Source organism: Sinocyclocheilus grahami, unplaced genomic scaffold (genome assembly GCF_001515645.1).
Source record: "Sinocyclocheilus grahami isolate Dianchi unplaced genomic scaffold, SAMN03320097.WGS_v1.1 scaffold1171.1, whole genome shotgun sequence".
Lineage (NCBI taxonomy): Eukaryota > Metazoa > Chordata > Actinopteri > Cypriniformes > Cyprinidae > Sinocyclocheilus > Sinocyclocheilus grahami.
Window position 1 is genome coordinate 270,546 of NW_015506350.1, and position 24,018 is coordinate 294,563.

Here is a 24,018-nt window from a genome sequence, read left to right on the forward strand (position 1 = left end):
CCCTATTTTACCCAGCACTGGGTTGTATTTAACCCAGCATTTTTTAGAGTGCAACGACTAGACTTTTCATTCCATGGACCATATGGGTAAATATGGTGTTAAGCTGGTAAACATAGCCTTGTGTATCAGAACTCCTTGAAGTGTATTCTTAAATAGGGATGGACACTTAGCATACACTCTAAAAAATGTTGGGTTAAATACTACCCAGTGCTGGGTAAAATAGGGACAAACCCAGCAATTGGGTTGTTTTAACCCAGCGGTTGGGTTACTACCCAGAAGGTTGGGTTAAACATTTAACCCAACCGCTGGGTCAAAACAGCCCAATTGCTGGGTTTGTCCCTATTTTACCCAGCACTGGGTTGTATTTAACCCAGCATTTTTTAGAGTGTAGTTATGCAAAGATTAGTGCTAACAGTTTTGTAGCAGTATTGTAAATGAATGTGGCTTTGACTCACATACAGCAGAAACAACTGTTGAAAGATACCATTGTGTGATTCTGTAGACAATGATACACTGCTTCATATCCTGACATGGTGATGAAAGTATATATCATCAACTGTTACTCACATATATGCTGTATTCATACCCACTGAATTTGTCATAACCCAACCAATGGCATTTTTCTCCCTGAGACGATGACTAGAGCTAAACAACGAGAAGTTGTTCCAAGATCTTCTGGTCGGATACACCAGCAGACAGGGAGGCAATACAAGAAACAAACCCACATAACAGCACCCACAGCTGGGCAGAGGGCAGGGAAAACCCAGAGGGATGATATAATTTCTGACTGTACTGCATTAAGTGAACACAACATGGATGCAGTCGGAGATCAAAGCGCTTTGATGGCTCTTTTGTTGTTCGGGATGTCAGAGACATTATCCTATTGTTGGACGCGGGGTCACTGGGTTCCACATGCATTTGTTTTTAATTTGAAACCCAGTCCTTCATTCTGCCTCTCTGTTTGTGTGAGGGGCCATGAAGACGTCAGGCTTTGTGGCAGAGAGGGTTTTGCAAACCTGTCACGATTCCTTATTTATGCTTGCATGCAATAATCATGATGTATTGACTTATTGTCTTTCAGTTACATGAACACATTAAATCACGATAAAAAATGTATTATATTTAGCATTAAATCAGAATCAGAAAGAGCTTTATTGCAAGGTACGTTTACACATACGAGAAATTTGTTTAGGTGACAGAAGCTTCCACAGTGCAACAGAATGTCAATGACAAGACAAGACAGGTAATAAAAAGAATAAAAATAGGATAAGTAAATAGGATATAACAATATACAAAATATCTTTTGAAAAAATACACAAAAGTAGACAATAGAAAGTATTTGTGTGTGCAGGTGTGTTATGTACAAATGCAAGGAAATGTAAAAAGAGGTATGTGTGTTAAATAAATAAATGTATAAATAGTGTTGTGTATTACACGTTAATTGCCAAGCATTTAAAGACACCATGAAACCAGTCGCATAGTTTTGTGACTTTTAGTCCTTGTCTGTTAGCTTTGAGATCATCTATATGCTAGTGTACTCATAAATGTTGACCAAATTCACTTTATATGCATGTAATGTATAGTTTTCTCTTTCTGGGAAGACAAAACTATTCATGACTCATCCTGCATGTGACATAATCATGGTCTTTTGGCTATTTTTAAGAAGCTTTATTAAAGGAATAGTTCACCTACAAAATAAAATTTGCTGGAAATGAACTCGCCCTCAGGCCATCCAAGATGTAGTTGAGTTTGTTTCTTCATGGGAACAGATTAAGACAATTGTAGCATTTCATCACTTGCTCACCAATGGATCCTCTGCAGTGAATGGGTGCCGTCAGAATGAGAGTCCAAACAGCTGATAAAAACATCACAGTAATCCACAAGTAATCCACAGCACTCCAGACCATCAGTTAACATCTTGTAAAGCAAAAAAACTGCATGTTTGTAAGAAACAAATCCATCATTAAGACTTCTTAACTTTAAACCATTTCTTTCAGCTAAAATACGAGTCCATAATATACCGCGTATATGGATATTATAGTGTCGCAATATATTAATGATGACCATAAACCATAAGACTACACTGCGTTAAACTCACACATGTAATTTGTTTTATTGATACTTGACGCCAGAGGGCGGCCTCGCGCAGAAAGTCCAGGAGAGAGACTCATAGGAGTAATAAAACAATAGACTGTATAAAACAATGGACGTAGTGTCCGTGACGTCACCCGTTGGTTTCTGAAGAGCATTTTTGAAGCCTAAAGTGGGCGGAGCCGGCCATCGCCATCTTAGCAGCGCGTCACCGCACGTCACTCCCGGATAATCAAAAATGGGCGAAGAGACGGGACGTGGGTGGAGCTGAGGTGACTGGTTGCTGAAACCACACCCTCCTATCGATGTGATCAAGTTAGCTCAGGCTAAGGAGCTAAAGCTATATGCTACTGTTTTATACAGTCTATGGTTTCAGCCTACAGCTAATCTCAGTCTGTCGGATTCTGGAGTGTAGTAAAGTTTTAAATAAAATTGTAAATAATAAATAAATTATGTAAAATAAATTAAATAAAATTATATTAGAATTTCACTCACCGGTAAAAATGGAGCCGAGACTTCTTGGACCGTTTGTTAGTACAATTAACCACACAGCAAGCTATATTATTTGATAATTGCATGAAATAATCCCCCAAAAAAGCACAAACACAGCAGAGATGTCAAGTTCATTTGCATGGAATTAGCTGAGGTGAGGTGACGGCTAACAGTATGGAAGAAAAATAATGCCATATGTCTTTGAAACAAAAAAAGCACGTTGAATAGCACTAACTGAAAAAATAATGCATTGCATTAACAGTGCTTGCATTTTAATGCCTTGTATTTCCAGGGCTTGCATTTTTAGGTCCTGAAATTTAATTAGCTGTTTATTTAAGCTGTGAATATTTCAATTCAAAATATTTCACACACATTTTCATAATTCAAAATTCAATAATTCATATTCCCCTTCCAGAATTCACTTCCAAACTATTCAATCTGTTTAAAAATACGAAGTATAATATTCGGCATTGCACATCCGGGAGCTGCAGGAATAGCAGTAGAGCACTGATGCACGATCTCCAGCTGCTGTCAGTCGCTCACCAGCAGGTGGCGCACGCGGCTGTTCATGAATAGAAAAGCAATTCATTCACAAAAACCGATCTGCAGAAATGGAGCAAGCGCTAAGTAGAAGTTTTGATTATCGGGGCAAGTATAAACATGTGGAAAAGCTGATTGTGTGCATGTTTAATTCAACATCTTCACTGTTTCCCGTAGCCTACATGTAAGCAGCTTTCTCTACCACAAAGAAGATTATAATGCTATTTTACCCAACGCTGAAGTACAGAACTAACATTACATCTGAGGAAGACATATATTGCTTTCGGTTGCTTAGTTTCCTTTACTTGTATCATGGCTTGTGTGACGCTGTGCTGTAATACTGCGGTTCCCCCTCATACGTCACACTCCAGGATTCCCCAACGACGCGTAACACACCTCAGTGAACTAATACAGTGATCTCAGATCTCAGAATACACTTTATTTATGATTTATGAACTATATACAGGCAAGCAAATGAGGTCAGAAGAACGCAACGTACTCCATTTTCTTTATAATTGCTTTCCCTTACCATGCACTGGTCTATAGAGTCAACAGACCTACAAAGATATCAATACCACGAGTAGTTTTAACAATATGCAACCACTTTATATTGACATAAAAATAGGAGTTCAAAACCGCCTAGGTGTATTGTTGCTGCAAATTTAAAGGGGTCATATGATGCGATTTCAATTTTTCCTTTCTCTTTGGAGTGTTACAAGCTCTTGGTGCATAAAGAAGATCTGTAAAGTTGCAAAGACTAAAGTCTCAAATCCAAATAGATATTCTTTATAAAAGTTAAGAGTCAACCACGCCCTCCTAAAACGTCTCGTTCTAACACGCCCCCACATATCTACATCACTATGTGGGAAGATTTGCGTAACGCCGTCCAAATGTTCACGCAAAGAAAGGCGGCGTAACTTTTATTACGCGGCGCGATGCAACGCAATGTGTAAAAAACCAGTATAAGTCATTATAATCCATAAATACTGTATGTCCCCACTGAATGCAACGAATGCCTCGTTTATAATGGGTTTTCATGTTTTTGTCTCGTCGCTCTGGCCGGACAAGGCATCATCACAGTATGGTGAGGGGCGTAACATTTCCGTCACATGCTTGAGGTATTCGGCCAATCACAACGCACTGGATAGCTGGCCAATCACAGCACACCTCGTTTTTCAGACCGATGAGCTTTGTAAAAATCGACACGTTTCAGAAAGGCGGGGCATAGAGGAGAAACAATAATGTACAGTATGTGGAAAATAATGTGTTTTTTGAACCGTAAACCGCATAAACACATTTCATTACACCAAATACACAAAATAATGTTCTTTTTAGCAACATCATATGACCCCTTTAAATCGGAGAAGCATTGACCCGCTATCGCACTCATGGGACCGTCTGACAATTTCACCGACTGGGTTAAAATGTCCAATGTATTTTAATTAAAATGACTTTTAACATTTAAAATAACATACTGTCAAATTTTAAAGCTTGTATTGCTCATAGTGATTTACTACAGGTGAGATTTTGCCAATACCTCCCTTCATATATGTACAGTACACAATTATTTACATATAAAAGATCCCTGGAAAGTTTTTATTCATGTTCCAATGGTTGTAGTACGTTGCTAGATACAAGACTAACTTACTACAGGTTAGATTTTACCAATATCTCCCTTACAGTATGTACAGTACACACATATCTTTTTAAAAAACTACAGTAATTCACCAGAAGGTTTTTTTCCATGTTCCACAGGTTGTAGTACGTTGCTAGTTACAAGACTGACTTACTTCATGTGCAATTTTGCCAATATCTCCCTTACTGTATGCACCATTCACAATTATTTAAAACAAAAACAAAAAATCTGTAAGACCCCAAAAGGGATGTTTCATGTTCCGAAGTTTGTAGCATAAAATATTGATGTACTTTATGTACAGTAAGGGAGGCATTAGCAAAATTTCTCCTATAGTACGTCAGTCTAGTCACTAGGAATGTACTACAACCTTTGGAACATAAAAAAAACGTTATATGAATTACAGTAATTTCTTAAGAATAATTATATACTGTATATACAGTGAGGAAGATATTGGCGAAATTTCAACTGTAGTAAGTCAGTCTGGTCACTAGTAACATACTCTAGTAACAAAATATTTGGAACACGAAAAACCCAAATTTTGGTGAATTACTGTATTTTTTTTCTTAAAAAATATTTGTGTAGGGTACATACTTAGGGAAAGGCAGGTTATTGGCAATATATATTTAATCAGTTTGAGTAAATTATTCATTTACTGTAAATATTAATTTTAATAAATTGTTGTACTTCGTTTTGTACTGTGAGGTAAATATGCAGCGAATATCAAACCTAAAACTACCGCGCTTGGTTTTCTATGGGAGAAAAAATTGTTTGGTGAAACTTTGTGGATTGTGGGCTCATATTCTGGGCTCATCTGCTTAAATGTACATCATTTACAGTAATATATTTTATTAATTATGTGCCAAATTGAATGATTTATTATCAGTGTCTTGAGGCATTAAACCAACCTTAAGTGTTTTCTTTATGGGAAATAACGTGCAGTTTTTCGCGTTCCGTAACTTACGTTCATATCCTCATCTGTCGAATTCTAACCTCTGAGTTTGTGGAAGCGAATTTGGAAAGTGAAATAAAATGGACTGAAATTTGCCTTCGTATTTTTAAACAGATTGAATATTTTGGAAGTGAATTCTGGAAGGGGAATATGAATTATTGAATTTTGAATTATGAAAATGTGTGTGAAATATTTTGAATTGAAATATTCACAGCTTAAATAAACAGCTATGTTAAATTTCAGGACTTAAAAATGCAAGCCCTGGAAATACAAGGCATTAAAATGCAAGCACTGTTAATGCAATGCATTATTTTTTCAGTTAGTGCTATTCAATGTGCTTTTTTGTTTCAAAGACATATGGCATTATTTTTATTCCATATAACAGACAGTAGACAAACAGCTAGTAGTGACAGCAGCAGCAATCCACCTGTCACTCAAGTGGCCACGCCCTTAATTATGCAGAACTTTAAGGATTAATATAATTTAAACGGATGACTTATAAAAAAAAATCACCCCCTCACAGTTGTCATGAAGAGCAAAATTAGCTATATAGACCTAAACCACTTTTTGTGCCAGGCTGTAAATATATTTATTTCTGCTGTAAAGTTGGGCATTTTAACATGGGGAGTCTATGGGATTGACTCCCTTTTGCAGCCAGCCTCTAGCGGCCAGTTGATGAATTACAGTTTAAGTCGCTTCCGTGTTGGTTTCAAGAGAGACCTGAAGGTTGCCGCTTGAATAAAACAAATGACTTTCCAGGAAATCCCTTACATGGACAAATTCATTCAGCTATTACTGTAGCTGTAAACATTGCAGAATGTTTCGATGGATGAAATGTGAAGAGAATCAAAACACGACTGCAAAAGTATAAGGTTTTTCTTAGTCATTTTGAGTATTTTTCAAATGTAGATTTATAATGCAATGCAAAACTACATATAATTTCCATTTAATTTCTGCTTCAATCTGTGATAAGAACTGATCACAAATGCAGACAGAGTTTTATGTTTACGTGGCACGATGCAATGCAGTGCAACGTGTAAAAAGACAGTATAAGTCATTAGAATCAGTAATTATGTCCCCACTGGATGCAACAAATGCCTCGTTTTTAATGTTTTTGTCTCGTCGCTCCGGCCGGGACACATCATCACAGTATGGTGAGGGGTGTAACATTTCCGTCACACGCTTGAGGTATTCGGCCAATCACAACGCACTGGATAGCTGGCCAATCACAGCACAACTTGCTTTTTCAGACCGATGAGCTTTGTAAAAAAAAATGTAAAAATCGACGCGTTTCAGAAAGGCGGGGCATAGAGGAGAAACAATAATGTACAGTATGTGGAAAATAATGTGTTTTTTTTACTTTAAACCGCATAAACACATTTCATTACACCAAATACACAAAATAATGTTCTTTTAGGCAACATCATATGACCCCTTTAAATTTGTGAAAAAAAATAATTTCATCTGCACTATTTTTTATTGCAATACCATCAACGATTGCAGTATTACAGTAATGAGAATGATCATTGACAACAAAGGGAATTACAAAAATGACATATTACATATTACTTGATGCCAAATATTCATATTTTTTCTTTTAATGTTGGCATAAATCATGACCCGAACATTTCTTCGTGAGGTTCATGTAATGGGAGTTAAATTGTCTCTGTGTCATAGAGTTTTGAAAACCTGTCATGGCTCTCACTTCATGCTAGTGAGCAATAATCATGATTTATTGACTTTTATTATTTGTGCAAAAAAAATAATTTCATCTGCACTATTTTTTATTGCAATACCATCAACGATTGCAGTATTACAGTAATGAGAATGATCATTGACAACAAAGGGAATTACAAAAATGACATATTACATATTAATTGATGCCAAATATTCATATTTTTTCTTTTAATGTTGGCATAAATCATGACCCGAACATTTCTTCGTGAGGTTCATGTAATGGGAGTTAAATTGTCTCTGTGTCATAGAGTTTTGAAAACCTGTCATGGCTCTCACTTCATGCTAGTGAGCAATAATCATGATTTATTGACTTTTATTAAACCCTCTGCCTTTCAGCACAGCACATTACACAATATAGAGCCCTGCAATAATGTCTTCTACTTTATTTGCTCAGATTATATGATTATACATGGAAAGGTCACATGAGGAAAAGCTCATTTGGTATGCAGCATATAGCAGTGCATCCATCATTGAGTATGTACTTGGCTGGGAGTGTGTGTTTGTGTAAGCAGGTGCATACACGTGTGTGTGTGTGTGTGTGTGTGTGTGTGTGTGAGTGTGAGTTGAATGTTACCCCTAATTGAAAGTGATAAATGGAGCCGACACAGCATTGGCTGTACCTCCAGTTAGAACAACCTCTTTTACTAAAGCTCTCAAAATACAATCATTCGCCAAAGCTCAGCCAACAGTTGGACAATGGGCTGCCGCCGCTGGGAGTAGGACCTTCATAGCTGCCTATTGTCATTGGGCTGGTAGGACAAGTGGACTAAACAAATAGATAAACCTGAATAAACAGCATGAGTTTATAATCAGTGCTTCGGAGAAAATTAAATGCTTTATGTGTGTCTTTGTTTGTATGTGTGAGACAAAAGGCAAAATCTATTATCTGTTCAACTAACTTAGCATGTACATTAATATTCATCTAAAAAAGAGAAAAGAACATCATACAGTCTTGCTGAAACCATAATGAAATCACTTCATCATAGCGTGCAATGACTCACTGAAGAAAAAAATATTTAGATTTGAACATATTCTGAAGAAAAGTTTCCCTGTGCAAAACTCGCTAACACACTGCTGAATTGGTTGCCAGTGTATTGCTATGTGGTTGCTAAAGCGTTCTGTGTTCTCATTGTCTCATCGTCTTTAGCATACGCAGTTGCTAAGGTGTTGTGAGTTGTTGCTAGGTAATTGCACTTGTGAAAAGTATGCTTAATTGTATTGAAAGTGCATTTACAGTGTACTTCAAATCTTAAAAGTGTATTTAAAAAAACCTGTACTTGCAGGTAATATAATATAAATTAAATAAAAGGCCACTTAAGTCTACTTAAAGGGATAGTTCACCCCAAAATTAAGATTCTGTCATCATTTACTCACCCTCAAGTAGTTCCAAACCCTTTAAATTTCTTTGTTCTGCCGAACAGAAAGGGAGATATTTTGAAGAAAGTTTGTAACCAGGCTGTTTTGGGGCACCATTGACTTCCATAGTAGGAGAAAAAAATACTATGGAAGTCAATGGTGCTCCAGAAGTGCTCTGTTTCCCACATTCTTCAGAATATCTTCCTTTGTGTTCGGCAGAACAAAGACATTCATACAGGTTTGAAGCTACTTGAGGGTGAGTAAATGATGACAGAATTTTAATTTTTGAGTGAATTATCCCTTTAAGGAGAGTTCAATTTCATGACTGTTTCTTAACACACTTAAGTACTTTATGATGCCAAAGTTTTAAAGTATCTTTTAAATCATTACGTTTGAATAATCTTTTGTCAAGCTTGTCAAGAAAGTACACTTATTTTATTGCATTGACTAGCATACTAAAGTACAATAATTTTAACTGTAGTGTATTATTCAGTTAAAATTAATATATTTCAAATGTACTAAACTACAACATTATCATTAAAATTTTTTATGTAATTTAAATGCATGTATATTTTAATTTATCATTAATGCTTGACAGTACATTCAGCAGTACACTTTAACCATATTTCAAAGACAGCAGAAGTAACTTTGGAATTACATAGAAAAATGTACTTAAGTCCTACTTAAGTCCTAATATTTTCATTTAATTGCACTTTAATGTCCGGAAACATTACATCAGTATATTATTTTAAAGTGTACTATTTTCATAATAAATACTCTATTTAAAAGGATGCTTAAGTCTACTTCTTTTGCAAAAGGGTGCTTAAAAGGGTCCACCCTTAAGTTTGTTTGTTTATTTACTTATACGAAGTTCTGTCATGAAGCTCTAGATGGCTCAGGCCAATAGGTTCTAATTCAATCTGATATAATCACATCATTATTCACGTGGCGCAGCTGATTGGTTTCTTTTCGCATCAGCGGCCAATGAGCTTGATGCTCAAAATTCAAATACTCAGCTAGTGCTTGCTTTAGCAGTTGCAGCGCACTTCAGAACCCCTCCACCTTCCCCAGCTCCACCTGTATGTAGATCTGCTACAGGGCATTTCATGTATAGTAGGATAAATTCAAGCTATACTTGCAGCAGCAGTATTTCTTACATGCTCACAGCAGCACTAAATTGCTGTTGTCATGTTGATGACTGTTGTGGGTTTGCCTTTAATGTATTCAGTCCCTCATAGATGTGAGATTAATTTCATGAACCCATATATCAATCCATTAAACGTCCCTCAATGGTGCCAGGATGTTTCTAAACCAAAGCAAACACATGACTAATTGCAAAAGAGCAGCTTTTCTCTGTAACATCCCAAGGGCGCTTTTCTGTTTAATAGCAAAACCACAGTGTAGGGTCATCGAGGACGAATAAAACTATGAAAATAAAACAAGTGGGTCTCATGAACAGCACAGCGGTCACATGAACTCGGACGTCTTTGTTCTTCTTCTTAAATGGCTAGTTTGCTTGAAAGTCAGGGGCAAAGATGAAATTTAGAGCTGTGTGACATTTCGTCTTTCCTGCAGGCTTTCCATGAGGCCGAGAGAAGATGACATTAATCTTCAGTACTGTTCTCTGGCACAGCGGTGTCCGGCCAGATGATGCCAGGTAAATATCAATTTTTGTGAGTCCGAGCCTTAGGACGGCCATAAATTCGTAACTAATTGGCTACATTTCTTCTTTGTTTTTAACAAGCCCACCATGGTCTTCTGCACAGGGAGCTGTTGGAGGAAAGAGGTACTTTGTAAAGCCTTCAGTTCTGCTCTCATTCTGCAATACTAACATCATGTCATTACCAGGCACAAAGCCATTAAGCAACAGCAATAAAAATGCTTCGATATATATAAGGGCCTTCACACATAGAGGTTAAATTGCTGTATGGTTTCAGCTTGACTGGCAGTAGATCACATGAGCGTTTTCTACACTCTCATTGGTCGATGCTTAGTGTTTGCATAAACTTGAACTTTACTAAATCGCTGCCATTGTGAACGGCCCTTAATCGTATTGACCAACTATTCCGAATTACTTCATTGTAGAAGGACTTCATCAAAAAAACCTTCATTAAAATATTTTTGAATGTTTTAAATTAGACACAGAGCCTTGCTCTGATTGCACCACAGATGATTTTCAATGAGGCACTGCATTCAGCTTTGTGCTGTAGCCGATTATCATAACTCACGTGTTTCCAATAACGTGTTGCATGTGGAGATTTGCAGCCGTAAAAATGCGACTAAGCCTGCTCATAGTTATTATCAGTTATGAAACACCTCTGATGCCCTTCGAGCTTTTGCTAAAGGCCTTTTGTTATGAGGAAGAATAATATCACGGCGTCAGCATTAACATGATGATACATTTTCACTGAGTTCATGCTCTAATTTGTCATTTCAATTTGAATCGATCTGAAGGATTATACAGTAAGAAACTAAAAAAGGGGAAAACTTTAGGCTTTCTGAAATGATCAGAAAGGATGAGGAGAGTTTGTGATGAATAATTCCTACTGTAAACCAAAGGAGAACTATCCGTGAGCTCTTCTGTTCTAGCTAAAGGAATCCTCCTACAAGAAACCACAAATATATTTCTGACCAGCAAGAAACAAAGAGACTAATTTCAATTTCAAATTTAAAAACCTTTATTTTTAGCATGCAAAATAAACTCTGCCCTGAAGAAAGACCATTTATCTGTCCATGCGATGCATGACACATCCACAAAAGTTTTGTTTTGCACTGGATACCTGATATATTCATGAGTAAACATTTTTGCTTTTGGCATCCCACTTAAAAGGTTTTCCCTACCTCTTTAGAGAAAGGTTCATTTGAATATAATGAATAATACATGAGTATAAAGCTATAAAAGCACAATGGAAGACGGTCCAAATGTCTGTGAAGTTTCATGTACCAAATATCATAATTTTGAAGCAAAGATATGATGCTTTTCCACAGATAATGATTCTCAGTCCAAAACATTGACAAATGAGTGAATCTCACAAAGAAATATTCAGTTTCACTCCAAAAAATAAATAAATTATATATAATAAATATATAATATTGTACCATTATTAATGCCATTATAATATATTTTAAATAATATTTGTTTTGACGTCTCATTACTGTAATATATATTACTGTAATATGTTGTCATTAAAATGCAGCAATGCAAAAAGTTAAAAAAGCCTTTTTTGTTTATGCAAAATATTTTTTTTTCCTTTTTGATAAGGTGAAATACAAATTCATTCCTGACTGTCTTTGTGAGATTCACTCAAAGACTAAATAGACTGTATCTTTTGACAAACATATGCTGCATAAAATCATATTATCCAGACAGTGAAGTGAAGTCCAGCACATTGGCACAACACATCAAGCATATTTTTTTTCAGTCTTGCACATTTGGAAACAGTACTCAGAAACAGAGCAGGGGACCGTTCAGCACAACGGCCCCAGCTTCATCTGTATCTTATCACCGTAAAGTCCCTTAAACAGAAAAAGCTGGGGAACATATGAGGAACTGAGCCAGACTGAGTCTTCAAAGAGCGAACAGGCTTGACGGAGGAGGGGTCTCGCTCAGCGGCCCTCGTAAGGGCTGGTTCTCATCATTCTGACAATAAAAATGAGTGGAATAAAAACAAAGCAAAACGTCTTTTTTAAACGAAAAAAAAGGGCAGTTGGAGATTTCTGCAAACTGGGTCTTTTTCTTCAAAAGATCCTCTTTCTAGAGCTTAGAGGAGGTTATCCTCCTGCTGGAATGCTTTTGGAGAGAAAATCTGCAACATTCTTCGCAGACTCCCTGTGGATAGAGGGACAGAAAGGACCATAGAAGGCTGCTAATTCGGTTGCTCAGGGTCCGACGCGAAAAATTGCATTCACTTCCATAAAAACAGGGTTGCAGGAGCATGCAATAAAACAGTTCTCAAAACTTCACAAACGCATATTACACACATATATATATATATAATGGTTATCCTCTTAATAGCTGGTCAGCCTCTTTAATCCAATGAGCAAGGCACTTGAGCACCAGAGAGGTGGGCAATATTCCAGTACAGGACAATGGAGACTAGTGGGGGGTTTGTTGGTGGTGGTGGTGGTGGAGTTACTTTATGGCTTCTGCCCCTTTATTGGGCTAATCCTCAAACATCCCATGATGACTGAGAAGCAAATGCATCTCAGGGCCAATTCTGTGCAGAATTGAGGGGGAGGTGTGCTTGTTATAAAGGCTTCAACGAGACAGGCAGTACATGCTTTTCACAAGAAATGTGCCTACTCAAATGTCTACATGTTCACCACCAGTTGGGGAAAGTTACTTTTAAAAGTAATGCATTACACAATATTGCATTACTCCATAAAAAGTAACTAATTGCATTACTTAGTTACTTTTTATGGAAAGTAATGCACTACGTTACTTTTTGTCATCTGCACTGGGCTTGCTTATTTGTTCTTTAATAACAAAAAATAAACCAAAAGTTACATTTTTGCCCACCATAAGGGCCCTTTCACACAAAAAGTGAAATTAGTAAGCCTCAGGCTGAAGGAAGTATCGCTGCACTTACTACCAGTTTCTGTCAACACGGGGACAGGAGAGGAGTCAGTGAATAAATAGAAAAGCAAAGTAACTGCCGTTACTTATTTGAAAAAGTAACTCTGATATTTCATTGTAAATTTAGAAGTAATGCATTACTTTACTAGTTACTTGAAAAAAAGTAATCTGATTACGTAACTCGCGTTACCCCCAACACTGTTCGCCACACAAATGGACGTGTTCCAAGTATAAATGCAATAGAAAACTAGTTCATATAAGGAGCTCAGTTTGAGAAGAGCTCACACATCTGCTGTTGAAGAGACTTGCGACAGTCTGGGATCGGAGTCGATCTCGTATCGGTAGTGGTACCCTTCCCAGACTTCCCGGCATGCGTCGCGCATGTCGTAAATGCGCTTCTTAATACCTTTGCGGTTCAGGTAGAGCACAAAGAGAAACATGAGCCCAACAAATCCCAGCACGAGACCCAGGAACACGTAGGAGGTCTGCAGTGCGAGATTGTCACTTTCTCCCGCCTTATGGCAACCCAACTCCAGTTCGCCCACCGTCAGTAGCGACGTGTTCTGCAAGGCATCTGGGAACGCACAAGTCAGGTGCTCGACGTCTACCACTCGCGCTCGTGAGCCGTTCAGCCAGGCGGCGAAAGACTCGATGTCGCATGTGCAGGTGTAAGGATTCTCCGCCAAGTGGAGCCTCACCGAACGCAAGTGCTCCAGCTCTTTTAGAGCCTCTTCACGCAGGGTCCTGAGGGCGTTGTGGGTGAGGTCGAGTTCCTGGAGGTGATCCAGTCCTGTGAACGTCCCGTTATGGATGGACACTATAGAGTTGTTGCCAAGCTGAAGGCGCCGCAGGCCGACAAGATGGCAAAAGATGCCCGGGGGCAAGTAGACAAGGCCGTTACTAGACAGGTCCAGTCCCAGCAGGTCAGCCAGGCTGCTCCAGCGAAGAGAGGTGGCTAAATCAGTGATGGACGAGTGGTTATAGAGAGTCCGACTGAGGTTGAGCTCCCTCAGCAGGCGGCTCTGGACGGTGAACGCCTCAGGATGGATGACGGCTAGCTGGTTGTTGCTAAGGTCCAGCGATCTGAGGCTCCGCAGGCTAGAAAATGTGTGAGACTTCACTTCTGAGATCCTGTAGAGGAGAAAAGGAACATTTTACACTACACTCTTAAAAATAAAGGTGGGTTTTTGACGCCATAGTAGAATCGCCTTTTGGTTCCCCAAAGAACCTTTTACACAATAGAACGTTTTTTTGCATGATGTTAAAGGTTCTTCATTGAACTACAGATGTCGATGAAGTGTATAAGTGTAGTTGCAGGGTCAAAACTACAACAGATATTGAGGGGGTGTTTATTTATTTGGTTGTTTTATACCATGTCAGCATCTTAGACCGGTTTCATGGCAAGAAAGGGGTAAAATGAGTAAATCTGAGATGAAACGTTTTCCTGTTAAGGGAACTTTCTGAATAGAATTGAATAGAAACATGCATTGTTTTTAATAACGAGTGTCCTAGTAAAACAGGTTTATGGAGAAATGAAGTAGAATTAGTCAAGGATGTGAGAATAAACCTGTACACACATTTAACACCTTAAGCATGAGCTTCCCCTTTTAAACTCAAAATATTATAGTTGCTACTCTAAAGTTTTACATTGACTTTAGCCTCCACTGTGATCAAAATGACATGAAGATTCTTGAACAGTTTGAAGGAGATTCCATATCGATTCACCGTAACTTCAGAAGCAGTTGTTAACAGTATTTTAAGAGTCAGATGAAGTCGATGTGGCTTCAGATATACATCACTGCTTTACCTGTTGTTAGACAGTGACAAGGTCGTCACGTTGTCCAGTCCCCGGAAAGACTCGGGTCCGATCTGGCTGATGTGGTTTCCGGTGATGAAGAGGTTTCTGGTGTAGCTCGGGATGCCGCTCGGAATGTCCCGCAGATCTTTGGAGACGCATTTGACCGTGAGCGCGGCTTCCGAGCACTCGCAGCCGGCGGGACACAGCGACGCGCCCGCGGAGAGCGCAGCGCACAGCAGCCCGAACGCAACCGCGCACCGCGCAGAGGCCAGCATGGTGAACTATCAGCAATACCGCATCAACCTGACTAAATAAATGTCCTCATGCAGCGGGCGTGCGCGCCCGGGGATCCGCGTCTCCAAAGTGTCTCTCCAAGACTCCGGTCCCGCGTGCTCCTCACTCCTAACTTCTCTCAGTAATGTTGAGACTGCCTTCTTTGCATTACAGAAACTCGTGTGAATGAGAGGCAGACACTTTATTTCCATAAGAAAAGGAGGTTCTCGGTGTGGGGCTTTTGATGCGCTCCTCTCAAACAATGCGACTGAATCACTCATGCTCTCAACAATCAGCAGGGAGGAGCTTTGGGCTCAGCCTCACACCTCTCCCCCTCTACTTCACCATTTAGACCGAAACCAGTCCAGGATCTCTCCCATCTCACACTCATCACAGTGATTAATAGGCTTAATAGTGATTAAAGCTCATCATCAAAAGATTACGATACTCCAAGGTCTCTCACTTTAGTTGATCTGGTTTTACTCCAGTACAGTAGTTCAAGGTCTCCGGTTTGCTATGCTCACTTTTTAAAACGGTTGTTCTACAGTTGCTTTTAGGTTCTGCAATTTTATTTTTATGAATTTTTTCTGTGTGATTCTTTGGAGATCGATGAAGCTAGAGCAGTGACTCTTAGAAAGGGGGTGGGGCCCACTAGGGGCCTCAGTAAACTTTCAAAGGGTACAGCATTTTTTTTTCTTTTAGTATCATTGAGAGTTTTTGTTAATGTTTCGAGTTCAGTTGTATTTTTATATTTGTCTGCGTTAATTAAAGTTTTAGTAATTTTATTGTGTGAAGTCATTTTATTTTTTGTTGTTTTTAAATGTCTGTATCGTTTTTATTTCTTTTTTTTTCCCAATTAACATTTATTTTACTTCAAATAACAATATCCCTGATTATATTTAAAAAATGTACGCATTAAAATGCACACACACACACACACGCTTCTGAGTGTGAAAAGGCCACGTCGGTCAAGCTCACATCTCTCAGCTGCTCTATGTCTACCTATAGAGATACGACATCTATAACAGCATCCGTATATGAGGTCCTTCAGTATTATCAGCAGCTTTCACGGCGCTCAATAGCTATTTACCCTCCTCCATCCCCAGCTCCTCCTCTCGTTCCGTCAGGATTCGGCCTTCTGATTCCCCTTTTTAAATCAGACTAATTTCTAAAATGTGTACATTAAATTACTGTACACTAAACTGTTCTGTTTATAGGGGGTTATCGCTGCTCTGGATGCGCAGGGAGTTCTTGCCCAGAACAGAATCATATCGCCAATCCAAACTCTGTGCTAATTGTCAATCATCTTTGACAATACTGGTCCTGACAGAAATTGTTTCAAAGTAAATCATACACCTTTTTTTGTTTTTTAATCTACAACCATGACAAACAATATTGAACTTTTTTTTTTTAAATGAATCTCCTAAACAAGCATCGCCTGACATGTAATTTTACTATGTAAAAAAGAAGAAAAAAAGGCTAATTGAGAAAGGAGTCTAAACTTAAAGGGTTAGTTCACCCAAAAATGAAAATTAGGCTGCGTTTTACTCACCCTTGAGGCATCCTAGGTGTATATGACTTTCTTCTTATATTGGTATATGACAGCCTTTGTTTCTGTTATTAAAATAGAGGATGAAGTAAAATCATATAGGGGTCTTATATCGACTGGAGCTCCAAAGGATAACATCACTGCGCCATAGAGGATATTCTTCAGATCAGTGTTATTGGCTTCCGAGTTCTTAATAGGTTTTCTGAAGATGAATCTAGTTCTTAATGTATGGATAATCTGTGTTTTTGTATGTTGGGAACATTGATCTGATCTCTCACTCCACAGGGCTCCTGATGCTTTGAAGTCGGCGGGGGTCTGCTGAACTGAAGAGGGACAATACGCTATGAATTCAACACGGCGTTCTTTTGCCTGCCGAGTCACTTATTTGTTCTCTAGCGCAATTAAACGTTTCCAGGGCAACGGTTCAAAGAAACCCACAAAAAAATAACAATCAAAACATTATAAAAAATGCATGCACGTATTTTGTATTTGAGTTATAGGACACCAGATGTAAAATAACTTCTAAAAAAAAACTATGAATCAAATAGAACTTATGAAACGCTACATATTTATTGAATCAGCAGCCATTATACGCAAACCTTTTTAACCAGCTGATTCTATATTAATGATTGATGAGTTCAGTAATGTGTTGTTTAGAAACCATGAACAGCATAAGGCTAATGAAGTACATAACCTGAGAGAACGGTTTAATATGATGTCTTTCGTCATGTTGTTTTATATATAGAGACAAAAGCTGCTTTATTAAATACACAAACATATATAAATAAAACCCATAGTGTATTGTAATAGTAAACATCTTTTATTGATATCGATAATGCATTTACATCATAATTTATATTGTTGGCAGAATTGGTTTGAAATGTGATAATTATGCAACATTGGGGACTGTAAATTAATTAGGAAGATGATTATATGTTTCCTCTGGTTTTTGATGACAGGATATTGGCTTTTGCCAATAGTTCTTGCTATGGACGCAAGCTATGCGGAAATACATTCTGCAAACTCAATAACTCAATTTCAAATGACCATTACTGGGTTCATGGGAGAAAAAAAGAAAGGAAAAGACGATGAAAGACCAATACCAATTTCTAAAAAAAAATCAGATATCGCACACAGTCATCTTTTTTCACATTCCTGTATTACAGATTCGCACAGAAGCTTATTGCTTTGTGAATATAAAACTACACGGTCACTCATTTGGAGTAAGAAAGGCCTTGTTAAGTGTTTTCACCCTGTTGTTCCATGTGCTCTACTGAATGCTTGACGTTCTTCATAAAATCAACAACAAAAAGCATTCTATCTAACACTCAGCAGCCATTGTAAACAATGCATCTAGTCAAGCAGGCATTACCACACACACACACACACACACACACACAATCACAATAACACAATCACACACACACTCACACTCACACTCATACACACACACACTCACACACTCACACTCACACTCACACTCACACTCACACTCACACTCACACTCACACACACACAGCCAGTTCTCTAGAAGGCAAAATATATTATTACAAATATTTTAAAAACCTCATCTTAAAATATGTACTTGATTATTAGCATTAAAACCCAGAAAAAACAACTTTTGAATACCAACCACAAATATCAGACTTTCTCTGTATCAGACACATGCGTACAGGCTTACAGAACACAACACGTGAATAAGCAAACGCACACACACACTAATGCAGCTGCAGAAGGTATGAAGTGACACTTTTATAAATATTAAAAGTCTATTTGTTTGTAGCTGTGCAAAGTTAACGTAATGACAAGCTTAGCAGTGCATGAGAGAAAAAGATTAATTTTTACGCATATGCAAGTTTTGGATTAGCTAACAGGCAGAAACAGAAATGAATAATCTAATGCCAAAAATCAATGAAAACATTAACTGCCACTTTCTATGAATAGGGTAGTCGATGGAGTTGCAGTGCTTTTTAAAAGCATTAGGGGCACAAATCCCATTTTTAGTGAAAGGTATTATCTAACAAAAAATGTAACATTACATGAATTTTTTTTTTTAAACATCATTATTTTTAGTGGTGTTACACATTTTAAACACAACCCTGTTACCACATGATTTCCCCGTTCCAGAAAGTGAGATGTTACTTTCAATCGTGACCAAAAGTTATTTAGAAAACTATGTCCTCAATTTTGACAAATAATTTGGTGTTGACTACTTTCACTTTTAGATATCAAGTTATTTTCTCTATTTTTTTGAGAAATACTGAAAAAATAAAAATACAGAAAAATTAAAATAGCTGCAAAATAACTATAATATAGTTGTTTTCTATATAACATGGGAATTGGTAACATGGTGGCAAAAATAAACAGAATAAAATAAAATAATCCATTCTATGTCTTTAATGTTGACAAATAATTTAGTGTTGACTACATTCATCAAACTAACTTTTCTATGTTTCATGAGAAATACTCAAAATATAGAAAAGTACTATAAAAAATAACTCATGAAATGTGGGCATTTTCTATATAATGAGAAATGGATAGCCAAATTTGCAAACCTGTTACAAATTATAATGTTATCATTTAATTTCATTGTCTCATAATTCCATTTATTGATTGGGAAAAAAAAAAAATAATAAATAAAAATCACAAATCAAAGCTTGTGAACAATCAGACCTGGACCAAATTCTTGTAATATGATTGCATTGCATTGCAAATGAAATAGTTTCAGGCCCTGCTTTGTCAAATGTGCTTCTGATTCACTAGTGCACATCTTTGAAGACAGGAAAGCCATCAGTAAGAACGTCACACTTCACACAGACTCTCTAATGTGATCAGCTCAAGCCCGGACCAGCAGGGGCCAAACTTCACACACACACACACACACACACACACACACACACACGCCCATCTGAATACACTCCACACACACACACACACACACACGCCCATCTGAATACACTCCACACACACACACACACACACACGCCCATCTGAATACACTCCACACACACACACACACACACACGCCCATCTGAATACACTCCACACACACACACACACACACACGCCCATCTGAATACACTCCACACACACACACACACACACACGCCCATCTGAATACACTCCACACACACACACACACACACACGCCCATCTGAATACACTCCACACACACACACACACACACACGCCCATCTGAATACACTCCACACACACACACACACACACACGCCCATCTGAATACACTCCACACACACACACACACACACACGCCCATCTGAATACACTCCACACACACACACACACACACACGCCCATCTGAATACACTCCACACACACACACACACACACACGCCCATCTGAATACACTCCACACACACACACACACACACACGCCCATCTGAATACACTCCACACACACACACACACACACACACACGGTTACCTGCTGCTCTTGGCAATACTTCCAAAGACAGAGAGAGTGTGAGAAGAGGAAAGAAAAGAAAACATGTGAGAAGAGAGCAATAGGTAAGAGGGGAGTTCTCTTTGACATGAAACAAAGAGGGGATTTGATCACACAGGAGCCACGGAAACAGGTTTGGTGTCCAGATCATAGTCTAGGATTACGGCAGGATTCGATCTGAAGGTTAGATTTCACCCAGTTTGACTTTGGGATTGCTTTTCTTCCTGATTATACACCAATCAGATCCTCTCAGACGTACGAGTGAAACACCCAAAATCAGAAGCAAACAAAATAAAATATTTTGCATGGAGAAAATAAAGCCTGTTATTAGGATAATTAAGATTTGTATGATAATGAAAACATTCATTTTTATTTTAATTAGTTTAATACAGGTATCACTTTTATTACAATACAAATACTGTAATATTTTCTGAGAGCCTATTTTGACAGGTTTAATTTTCTTCCTAATTATACACTAATTAATCAATTCAAAGGCATGAGTGAATCACTAAAACAGGCCATATTTACACCCCAAATCAGAAGGAAATAAAAATATATTTTTTGTATCAAGAAAACAAAGCCTGTTAAGATTTCCATGACCTTTTTCTCCAAATTTGTCATACTTTAATACAGTTTTTACTGTTGTTGCAATAAAAAAAAAAAAATCTAAATTAAAGCAGTACTACAAATACTGCTGTTGTGTATAAATACTTATTATAATAATATTAATATAATTAATTAACAAATATTTTCTTACAGTAGGAAATGTGCGTAATTGCCATTAAATTATATCCCACGCAAAAGATCATATAAAACAGGCTTCATTTTCTTTTCTGTGCTTTTTTTCTTTTTGATTTTGGGGTGAAATAATAACCTGGACGTGTGCTTGACAGATTTCAATGTTCTGGCTTCATTTGTTTTAATAAACATTATCAACTCCTGCATCTCATATGGAACATAAATCATGTTATTATTTTTATATGTGATATGATCGTTGACTATAGGCATACTGTGCCATTATACTAAGTCAATAATCAATATAACAAAATACCTTTGATATTTCTTGTGAAAACAGACATTGGAAGCATTAAGTATATCATGATTGAAAGAGTAAAGCTTTCAAACAGAGCATCCAAAACCCCTGCAATGTGACCCAAGCGATTCTCAGGACAACAACGATTTATTTAAGGCAACATTATCAACTCATTTACTTTCCTTCACTCCTGGTCTTACTGTGCAGGATTTATCAGTGCATGTTACCAAATTAAATGTCTGTCTTCGTAACCGTTCCTCAAATTAACTAAGTCACCAAGGCCACTTAAATTTCATTCATTCATGTCTGGTCTGAATGCATGCTTTTTTTCAGGCTCAATCAATTCCCAATGGATAAAATCAACGCCTGTACTACAATTTTTACTTTTGAATGGGTCACATTCGACTTTAACTTGTGAATGCGATTTCATAATGGTTTATGCGATATAATAAAAGTTAATTAATACAATAAATGATGCAATATAATAACAGCTGGCCAGTGCAAATAATGCTTTTGAATACATAATGCAAACAAGATTTGCTTATTCATTAACTAGCAATTTTTGAATGCTAATCTTCATATCTTAATTAATTTTTATATAAAAACAATTACAATTTAAAGCATGCCAAGCTACAATATTAAAAGCCATTTATATTGATGGTTAGCCAAAAATGACTAAAAGGCTACTCTTAAATGAAATTAAATGTTAAAAGTGTTCATTTAAATAAGCTTTTGTATTCATAGTAATTTTTTAAGGAAATCCATCTTCCAGAACCTCTCGATTTATAATGCATTGTTTTGGCAATAAACTACGTTCTCAGAACGAACATAGCATCATTAGAAATTCATATTCAAGTTATATTTAAAATATAAGACAATATATATATATATATATATATATATATATACGTTATAGTGTTATATTTCCTAAGCAGCAGTTATAGTTTGGAGATCAAAATCTAACCAAACGATAAAAGAGCACCATAACCCTCAAGAGAGACACCAAAGTCATGCCTTTGGATAGCAAGGTTTGAGAACATAGCGTTTCGTACATCACCACAAGACGTTGAAGCCATGGTGTATTTGCGGTCTCTACCCTACGACAAAGAGGGCTAGCGTTTGGTTTTTGATGTTGAGATCCTCTATGCTCTGAAGAGCTGGAAGTCAAGTTGACCTTCACTGGAGTCCCGCAGCGGTGGGTCTCCTATGGGCACTGTGCACGTTCACCTCTGTGTGACCCCGCTGGGTCATCGCAGGTTTAGAGACAGAGTCACAGCCAGGATCACACTGGTCAAGATGCAGAAAGGAAGCCAAGTCTTCAGGAAGCCTACGCAACTGTGGAAATGAGAAGAGATACAGTTTAAGTGAAGATGAATATAGTGGTGCTGCTATGATGTAAAGGTTTTCTGGGTGGTGTCTATGCTGTGTGTGGAATGGTTTTTGTGCTGTCGGTGTGCTATGTAGTTGCTATGTGATTTGTAGGTCAGTGTTACTCATTGCGTGGCTCGCCAAGTTTTAATTTGTGGCTCGCATGGCAGATGGCAGTAAATAATGCGATGATATGATCAATACAGATATTTAATAAAAACATTAAAAACAAGCAGGGCTATAACTAAGTCATTAAAAATAACTCACACCGTGTCTACACCGGACGCTAGCGTCGTGGTGCGACACGACAAAAGACAATAGAACCCATTATAATTATGGCCCTATGATTTCTGCGATGCGGAAAACACGGCAGTAATCGCGGAATCCAGTCATAAAAACAGAATTTACTGAATAACGCGGAATGTCACGGAATTTGTCAAAGTTACACTTAAATCAAATCAAATCGCAGTATTGACTGGTATCTGTAAATAATAAGCTGCAAAAATACCATTTAAATATGAATCCTGCGTGTCTCTTTATGAATGAATGGCACAGACGCGCGGTTTCGTTTACTACACACATACTGAAGCGCGCAGTGTTTTCAGCGTCTGCTGTCTCGCTAAACGAGAACATAAATCTGCTCTATTACAAATAATTTATATTTTAAAAAATACCAAAAACAGCGGAATTACAAGATGGAAATATAGACTAGAACGATATTTAAACTTACGTCCATGACATTGACTCACTGCAGAGTTGTTTTGGCAATCTTTCCAGCTCTTAACGCCGAATGTGCTCTTGGATGGTATGATACATGATGGGCTAATGTGGAAGCAAATAACTTTAAATAACTTTAAAAAAATTAATCCCTTTTGTATTGCATTGCATATTGTATGTTCAGGGATGACAGATTGAGAAGCAGACATGCTATTTATGACTGGATGTAACTTTTCATACTTTGCAGTAAAAGTGGCTTTCCTATTAAATTTGTCCTATAAGTGCGGCTCTCGTGAAAAAATAGTGACGATCACTGTTGTAGGTGGTTGCTTACTGGCTCCAAGTAAAATAAGCCCACCCCAATATCTCTATAATATTCTGGTCTTTAGATATGGTTTGGGGCCCTCCTTCAATGTTAGTCAATGGGATTTTTTTTTTTT

General features: G+C 37.6%; 2 protein-coding genes and 1 long non-coding RNA gene across 3 annotated transcripts in view; 1 reads left to right on the plus strand and 2 right to left on the minus strand.

Moving 5' to 3' along the window:
* The first annotated feature begins 10,378 nt into the window (after positions 1–10,378).
* On the plus strand, positions 10,379–17,470 carry LOC107567596 (uncharacterized). Its single transcript, XR_001606661.1, has 3 exons — positions 10,379–10,458; positions 10,546–10,587; positions 17,283–17,470. It is a non-coding gene; the product is annotated as an uncharacterized lncRNA (long non-coding RNA).
* On the minus strand, positions 13,571–15,711 carry tpbg1b (trophoblast glycoprotein 1b). The gene is made up of 2 exons (XM_016253297.1): positions 15,185–15,711; positions 13,571–14,508 (listed from the first exon to the last, which is right to left on the minus strand). Exons 1-2 carry the CDS (start codon positions 15,448–15,450, stop codon positions 13,659–13,661), a joined length of 1,116 nt encoding a protein of 371 aa, XP_016108783.1. The 5' UTR covers positions 15,451–15,711; the 3' UTR covers positions 13,571–13,658.
* A 4,947-nt stretch (positions 17,471–22,417) lies between the features above and the next one.
* Positions 22,418–24,018, minus strand: part of tmem222b (transmembrane protein 222b) — a 21,305-nt gene continuing 19,704 nt past the window's right edge. Inside the window, exon 6 of the mRNA XM_016253283.1 lies at positions 22,418–22,828. Coding sequence (XP_016108769.1) covers positions 22,741–22,828 — 88 coding nt within the window. The 3' untranslated portion in view covers positions 22,418–22,740. The remainder of the gene's footprint in view (positions 22,829–24,018) is intronic.

Excerpts from the sequence above, each read along its gene's own strand:
- tpbg1b (XM_016253297.1), bottom strand. The coding sequence starts at position 15,450 with ATGCTGGCCTCTGCGCGGTGCGCGGTTGCGTTCGGGCTGCTGTGCGCT. Across the intron at positions 14,509-15,184 it reads TTGTCACTGTCTAACAACAG|GATCTCAGAAGTGAAGTCTC; the intron begins GTAAAGCAGTGA and ends TCTCCTCTACAG.